Below are 8,397 nucleotides of genomic sequence, written 5' to 3' on the forward strand. Positions count from 1 at the left end.
TTGTTACCCCGATGGTCAATATTGGATTGCTGTTATATGTGCTGTTTTAATGTTGAAAATTTCACTGCACACACACACAGACTGAAGTGAATATTGAAATCCTGCAGTCCAACGCGATTCTACATTAATCATATCTTATCTTGATTGTTGGCTAGAATTGTGGGCTAGCTTATTGTTGGCTAACTTGATCTAGCTGGTTGAGAGTATAGGCATAATCTACTCTAATGACAAAGAAACCTAATGATCTCAAAATGACAAAAATCATCATATTATTGTCTACTCTTTCAGAGACAGGGAGATCACCGAAAAGTGTAATTAAAATCTTCAATTTCATATTAGCTACAATAATCAATAACAAAACAGGTTTTTTTTTTTCTTGATGTACATGGAATGATTACTGCTCCAACCTTCTATGTGGTCCTTGCTTACATTGTGCTTACCCTTTTCAGTAGAACATATATGGGGAGTGTTTCCTACAGTAGTTACACTCATGTATTTTACCAGCAAACGAGCCCCCTCTCCCTTAATCATCGAGGTCGCTCAACTTAAGCCATTGTGCCCCACTTATTTCAATACTCTCTAGATATGCCACTGGTACTTTCTGATTGAAAACAAACTGAAGAAATCTGTAGTAACCAAATATTTATCGTCTAAATTCTTTTACAAGAAAGATCTCATTCATTCTAAAATTTTCATCGATCATGATTGCACAATGCACAAATATTTTTAACCCATACGCCAAGGCATAAAGCATGCCACTATAATGATAATCATTCCCATCAACTATGTAATATAAACACAAACAAACATACAGTATTTATTTTTAGATCATTATTTCCAGGGTCTTCCCTTAAACCTCCAGGACGAGAGCTCATGTCCACGATCCTGTTGGCCACAACCAGTGAGTTTACGTACACTACTATACAATAGTGGTATGTTTAGACAGGTATGAACATGGCGCCTTGAATGAATCCTGGCAGATGTAAACGTGCATCCCTGTTGGTGTCGGCAAAAGTGTTAAAACCACATTTACTGATGAAGGTATACAACATTCAGGAGCCAGGAAAGCGTATACCATCCTCAAGTTTCTTTGCTCTCATCCTCACCAGTTCATCCACCATATACTGCAGAGGATCTTCTGGTTTCTGATAAACAATTCCTGATGTAAGATGCTGTATGGGATGAAAATAAAAGTTACCTTACCACGTAAAAATTTCATATTTTTATATATCTGCCTATTTACCCTTTGATAAAAAAAATGATGATCCTTTCTTGGAGGGCTTTCTTCAACAACAGCGAAAGAATTTGCTTGTAAGAGTCTCCAGTTCCAGAAAATATTTTTTTTTAATTAAAAAAACAAAATTTCTTATCAATCTACAAAGTACCCAGGATTTCTGAATGAGTAGTGATGCTAGTTGGTAGAGGACCATTAATTTACTGTTCGATACAGGTTCCGAGAAGAAAAAAATACAGGGGAACAGAGAGGAAAATTTACGGATGAGTGTCAAGATATAGGCCTACTCTAGGCCAATTTCCTAGTGAGTACTAAGCTATCCATGCCTAGCTAGCCTAGAGTAGAAGCCTAGGCCTACCATCAAAGTACTACTACTGTACTACTACTACTATTAGGCCTTGGCCTACTACAAGGCCTAGGCCCAGCTTGGATAAACCAAAATTAGTCCTAGGCTAGGCTAGAGCTAAGTATGTTTTTTCGCTGGCATATATATTCCAGATGCATGCTGAAGGGGTCTACAACTCTCAATTACGACAAATATATAAAACTCACTTGAAATATCTGCATAATGTGATGTTCTTCGAGGTAATTCACGGCCGTTATGTATGGGTTTTGCTCAGGCTGAATATATTGCCCTTCTTCTTCAGTCTGCTCACCTTGCTCTTCCTGTTTTTCTCCGGTCGGATTCTTGGTGGTATCTTCAGTGTCAATATCTTGAATAATTGAAGGACTGTTTATTGGCGGTATAGGAGTACAGTTTATACTTTCTGTCCCTTCAGTCAATAAAAATCCCTGTTCAAGTGATACCTTCAATTTATCTGTGCTATTATTAGTCGACGCCATGTTTTATTTAGATATAAAATAACTGTTGCGAGTCCAGTCGCGTGGCAGCCAGTGGCATATTCTATTTTGTGATAGGTGTTTATTTTCGTTTTTACCTTGATTGAAAGGAAGTATACCTCTATGGTAATTGTATTGCTATATGCTTTATGAATAATATATATTTTAATCTAAACTTAAGTAATTTATAATTCTCTGAAAATTACTGCAATTTTAATCACAAAGGTTTTAGTTATATTTTTAGAATGGAAGAGTTCATTTTTTGTTATAATTGTCGTAGGGGAATTCCCTACAGTTTGACTGGTGGTAATCTATTTTTAGGTGTCAGTCGTCGCCACACATCATATGTTTTTGATTTACAATAGAAATTTTCATCTTGTAAAATTTTGTTAATTAACCCAGAATCAACCTCATGTTTCATAACTTTAACCACTATTCATAAGGTAAGTTTACTAGGTCTATACGTTTATACATAATTCAAAACACAGAGGATATTTTAAACTTGTGAAAGAGGAAGTGGAAGGATTGGCATGGTGGCCTTGACCTTGTGGGGTGGTCTACCTATGTTGAGCAAAGATGGAGGCGTAGGCTAGATCCAGTGCAATAAGGAAGTTTGCCATGGGTAGTGTTTTAAAAATGTAGACCTGATATTTTACTACCATTTATAATTTTACTCTTTGTTCTTAACTACATACTACTTCTCCCATACCCATAGGGCCAAAAGGCAGCAGAATTGAAAGAGGAAGTGGTAGCATGTAGGTAGGTAGGTGGGGTGATCTGCTGGTTGAGCAAGGTGGTTCTATAAGTAGAGTCTGAGCCTAGGTCTAGATCCATGAGGTGTTAAAAAAAAGTTTGCCATGGAGAGTATTTTGAAGATGGAGACCCGAATATTTGAAAATCTTTTTTTAGTGTGTGTTTTTAAACTATAAGCTCTATTTGTTACCGTATTCATTTGTATGCTCTCTATTTTAGTCAGAGAGTACTACTATACACAATGTTTGATAATGAATTGTTGATAAAATAATAATTTATGTTTAAGTGTACATATGCCTGTATGCAAATTGATTTATATAAGGATAATATGTGGCAAAGACAAGCCAAACCAGTCACTCGTCGAAAATAGTGTTTCAGAGAAAATAGCAAGAACATGTTAGAATGTAAATTTTTTTTTAAATCTATTTTATTTCACTAAACTAAGGTTTATATATTTATACATCATGCTGTGCTGTTGTTTTTCCCAATTACGATGTTAAAACAACACTTTTTAATGATTTTATAATAGTTTCTGCATGAGAAATGCCTGAAATCATAAACTTTGTAGGCTTATTTCTCATATATTGTTCTTTAAACAGCTCTATGTTTAAATGCTTGTAACTTCAGAAGGAAATGTCGGATTTGAATGATTTTTGTACCATTTTATAGCTCTTATTTTTACTCTTTAACACTATATTAATAACTAAATCGATTTTTGCGATGACTGACTGGTTTGGCTTGTCTTTGCCACATATATATCTGCTATATAGACTATAACTATTATGATCATCTTTATCAGTACTGTAAATATATATATGTATTTGAAATAGCTTTTGCTTTATACTGTAAGCTTTGTATAAATACGAAAAACAATGAAAAAGGAGAATTAAAAAAAATTAAAAAGGATTATCTGTAATTATAAAATAACTTATAAACATCAAAAAGAAAAAGAAAACTTAAAATAGGATAAAACATTGCTAAGAAAGTATTCACCGTTAAACTTTCTTACCACTTAATATCCAAGTCTCTGAATTTTAAAGCCAGTTCAATTGAGAATTTGACTAATAGTTTTAAATTTGTTAAATACAGTATTTTTTTTAAATGCATAAATCTGTCATTCTGTTTCTCTTTGGAAGTCATTGCCTTCATACTATTTTTCTTTTGTTTATCAACCTTCCCAATTTCTTTACCTTGAGTGGCTTCATTAGCCTTGTTTGGGGTGATTGTCAATAAATTAAAAAAAAAAAAAAGAGAAAAGAAAGTTGATACAATATTATATATTGTGGAGTTGAGTTGAATAGCTTTAGTGGTTAAGATGCTTGCCCTCTAATCCAAGGGTCTTGGGTTAAATAGCTGTGACAGCAGGAGTTTTTCTCACAACTGCAAACAACTCCACTCCCTAAGCCTCATCATAGGACAATAAAAGCATCACCTAATTTCAGGGCCCCTGAATATCAGTCGACCTTCTAGGATAAGATATGATAAACTTTTTATTGTCCATCAAATACATGGAAATCCATGGTCCATTTGGTATAAAAATGCAAAACCATCAATTGAATTACATCACAATTTAAATTGCACTTCAAATATAAATCTCAAATTGTTATCAAAAGGAATTAGGAAAACACAAAGTTACATCAAAATTCATATTTCATTACAAGTATAAATGTTTATAAAATTATTTTATCAGAAGGAGCAGCACATATCTTTTGCTGCTCCCTGGCTCACCTAATTATTCTTTGTGAATTTCTTATTTTTTGTGTTATTTGTATTGCTAGAATGAATGAAATAAAAATAAAAATCATCAGGTATACATAAAATTTGATAAATACGCTTGAAGGTTTGCCCTCTATGCTTAACTATTAATTAGAATGTTTATTTGTACAAGAAAAAAAAAATTTAGAATGATCATTAGTATAGAATTAATATACCAAAAATTGAAAAAAAAAAATTGAACAAATTACCGAAGAGAAATGGAATTTTACCTCAATGAAACACAAATGAAGCTGAATAAATTTAGGTTAATTACTATATAAACACCAAGAGTAATGTACCCTGCTAGCACTGTTATACCATAGATAAACACCAATATGATGATGATAGGGTATTGCTAATCCCCGCAAACCTCCCAAAAAGCACCGCAAACCCCATCCAAACCTTGTGATAGTGATTGAATCACGTAGTATGGGACTCAACTTGTCTCAATAAAAAGTAAAAAAACACAGTGCAAACTCCATCCAAACCCTGTCATAGTGAATGAATCATGTAAAGTACTTATTCCAAATCCTGAAATAAAACATTTGAAATTCATATTTATAACAAAAAAAAAAACAAGTTCTCGTAAGCTCCGATGACGGCAGTATAATAGAGACAGTATTGTATATTGGCCCTAACAGCTGCCCTTAAAAAATGATCTATTAATCAATCAATCTCTATTCAGCAGTATTTCAAACAAGGCTTTTTGTCAACACTGAGGTTACATAAAGGCATACGTTATTTTATTAGATTTATTGCCATTAATTACTACCACTAATAGAACACATTGCATAAATGGTTAGCTCTGTGTTATAAGGAATGGAAGCAATGTGAGTTCGAATCGTGCCGCAATGTTTAATTTTTTTTTTTTTTTGGTAAAAATGAACATTCTAAGATAATTGAGAATTAGTTGATAGAAAAAATTGGAAGAGCTTAAAAAGAGAGAAATTTTTAAATAATTAGATTAAATAATTTGTACAAAAAAAAAGTGTCTTTAAAAAAAAATTAACAATTGAATTCAAGGTGCGATTCAAACTCATGGCCTTTTGTTCCTTAGAATGCGACGTGTATAATAGTGGTAATGGCAGTAATGTACAGTCCTTGCTGAAACCCCTGTTTTGTTTTGTAGGGTATGTGGCACACTGAGGTGCAACTTCAAAAAGGGCTGCGAACGTTTGTTGGAAATCAGGTCTCGTTTACAGTATGTGTAAAAAATTTCCTTCACGTCCGTTAAAAAATGGTACCAAATCAATCAGACGAGTGTTTTTAGAGCTTCTCATCGAAACTAATAAAAATAATAATAAAAATAATTGGCCACTAATAATAATAATAATAATAAAAATAATTGGAATAACAGCCACCCATACAAACAAGATCTATTAATTAACCAGCAGGGTACTCATAGAGCTCTTCATTAGAGCTAAAAATCAAATATATACTGTTAACCACTTGATATAAAACATATTTTGCATTCTAATCAGAATCTTTTTCCAGGGGAGAGCATCTCTTCTCTGCCTTATACTCCTTAATATTAAACCCCGGAAACCAAAGTTTAAAATAGAAATCATGTCTGACCCATAAGTATACAACAAAAAGGTCAAGTAGACTTCCAACTAGAAACAAATTTTAAAAAAAAGTGTTTTTGCTTATTTACAGACATTTTACTGCCAATATCAAAAAACTGATTATACAGTAATTTGACCTAGGAAAAGAATACATAAATTATTTAACTGTACAATAATTGATGGGGAAAATTGTTTTTCACTTAAATTTTCAATTGTAAGTTATTAAACTAATTTAAATATGCAAGTTAGGGAATTTTAATATAAAAATTGGATTTTTCAATTTCTTTTATACAGCAGATCAAGACAGACGTGCATCTTCAATATTTGTACTAAGTATTTAATGTAATGTGAATTTGTGAATTACCGAATCAGGGCTTGTCATTTGAAAATGGCAAGTAAACTTAAAAACACACACATTATTTTGTTTAGGCAAGTAATTACTTTGGGGTGTGGGGGGGGGGGAAGTTATAATACATCATAGCAGAAAGCATGGGCACAGTTTGGGGGTTTTACCAGATTTAAGGTGAGTGATTTTCAAACCCAAGGTGCTCTGTTTTTCATACCCCTGAAGAGAATATTAGGTGAGTGATATGCAAATGCAATCACTCACCGCAGATCACAAGCCTGCTGAATAAACAAACTACTGTAAAACTGAAACTTTTAAACTTAATGTTGAAATACTGTATATACATTACGCAATGCAATTTTGAAAAACAATGAGAATTTTAGGTTGCTCATTAAGCTATTCTTACCTTTATGGTTCCTGGTTCACAGTCATTTCTTCTTGTTTCCAGTATGTACAGTACTTAAACTCGCATCCATGTCCCTAAAACACCAAACAGTAAGAAATACCAAACACTATCTGTGTCAGCTGACCTCAAGATCTGCTATGGAAGGTAAGACATTGTTTAACAGGTATTACTGCATGGGTGTACTGTATGTAGTATCAGAGAGCAGAACCCCTATCTAGTTGTGTGTACGTACTGTCCTCTAGTATAAGCCCATATCCTTGAATTAGATGTGTATAAGAGACAGTGAATACAAGATTAAGCGGATTCGGGGTTGCCGGGAAGTGGGGAGGGGCGGGCGGGCTTATACCTGGGGAATCCCTATCTTAATCAAAAAGCAATTTGTCAGCACTGCATTAAATTCAAAGTCAATATTTGATTTTTTTTGTTGTTGATATAATTGTCCTGTGATCTCATCTGATCAAGTGCTGTAAAGAGTATACAGTAGTTAAAAGTCAAGTACCTCTTTATTGCAGGGGCTCATTGCTCATACAACAAAAGTGGAATATACTAATATTCTACAAAATAAATGTACTAATATCGAACACCTAGGGTGTGGCAAACGTAGACATTATCGTACAACACACACCCACACGATGTGTCAGCGTCAAGTATGTGTGAGTTAAACGCAGATGCAATGCTTCATAAAACTGCATTGGGGACTGTCACATCCTAGAATATCAATCACATGTAATATTCTCAAAACGACCTTAGACTGTCCCCGATGATAAGTCGTGTTGGGCTGCGTTGTACGACGTTTGAGTGGGCCTTTAAACATTGCTGTACTGTATAGTGTAACACCCACTGTTTACTTGCAGTATTTAATCCCTCATCATTTTTCCATATCTTTGGCAGGTCTGAGTGTTGTAATGATGATGGCAGGAATGATGATTATGATAAAAATGTGATTGTTTTTTAGATACGTATGATTCTGTGGCGGATGCAGGATTTGGTGGTAAGGGGTGCATGAGAGTCTACACAACCTCAGTCCCATCATGGTTGAGGATGGACCTCCAGCTACCCTGAAATTGCACTCCCATACCTTAAAAATCCTAAAGGTACTATTATAGGTTCATATCAACAGTACAATACAAAAAGTTTTCTTAATACAATTTAGGGGGATGTGATTGCACCGTCTGTACCCCCTCCCCTTGCATCTGCCCCAATGAAGACTAGTTGAATATTTAGATTGTTGTATAATATCTATTCTTAGCCATGGTTGTCAGTACCCTTGAACATTAGATGAATACTACAGTAGATACTATGATTTTCAATTAATAAGAAATAATAAACATTTTATATTCTACTACAGGCCAAAGTTTCAACTTGAGACTTACAAAACTAAGTGCTGAGATTGGCCAGGCAACTGGAGGTGAAGTTATTTTCGCTAATGTTGATTCCGTCGAAGCAGGTAATTGATGGAAATAAGATTTTTTTTTTTTCATTTAATAAAAAAAGTGAT

At 33.8% G+C, this 8,397-nt stretch overlaps 2 protein-coding genes across 8 annotated transcripts in view; one reads left to right on the top strand and one right to left on the bottom strand.

Annotated features, from left to right (window-relative positions):
* Positions 1–238: 238 nt before the first annotated feature.
* On the bottom strand, positions 239–2,113 carry LOC117121413 (testis-specific expressed protein 55-like). Its single transcript, XM_033266618.1, has 2 exons — positions 1,787–2,113; positions 239–1,172 (listed from the first exon to the last, which is right to left on the bottom strand). The coding sequence occupies exons 1-2, from the start codon at positions 2,075–2,077 to the stop codon at positions 1,053–1,055; spliced, it is 411 nt and encodes a 136-aa protein (XP_033122509.1). The 5' UTR covers positions 2,078–2,113; the 3' UTR covers positions 239–1,052.
* Positions 2,114–2,378: 265 nt separating this feature from the next.
* LOC117121460 overlaps positions 2,379–8,397 on the top strand; it is a 31,343-nt gene continuing 25,324 nt past the window's right edge. The window contains exons 1-4 of one of the 7 annotated variants that reach the window (XM_033266705.1): positions 2,404–2,517; positions 2,790–2,833; positions 5,712–5,783; positions 6,942–7,043. In XM_033266705.1, the coding sequence (XP_033122596.1) occupies positions 6,968–7,043 (76 nt within the window). In that variant the 5' untranslated portion in view covers positions 2,404–2,517; positions 2,790–2,833; positions 5,712–5,783; positions 6,942–6,967. Of the gene's footprint in view, positions 2,518–2,601; positions 2,834–5,711; positions 5,784–6,941; positions 7,044–8,397 lie in introns of those variants that run through there. The other 6 variants (XM_033266714.1, XM_033266682.1, XM_033266688.1 and 3 more) reach the window with 6 other exon arrangements.

The sequence above is a fragment of the Anneissia japonica genome, unplaced genomic scaffold (genome assembly GCF_011630105.1).
Source record: "Anneissia japonica isolate Jap-2015-1 unplaced genomic scaffold, ASM1163010v1 scaffold288261_len294488_cov152, whole genome shotgun sequence".
NCBI classification, from domain to species: Eukaryota; Metazoa; Echinodermata; class Crinoidea; order Comatulida; family Comatulidae; genus Anneissia; species Anneissia japonica.

What these genes read in the sequence shown, in the direction of transcription:
- LOC117121413 (XM_033266618.1), bottom strand. Translation starts at nt 2,077, where the DNA reads ATGGCGTCGACTAATAATAGCACAGATAAATTGAAGGTATCACTTGAA. An exon ending in ACATTATGCAGATATTTCAA is followed by an intron (nt 1,173 to 1,786) that starts GTGAGTTTTATA and finishes CATCCCATACAG; the next exon opens with CATCTTACATCAGGAATTGT.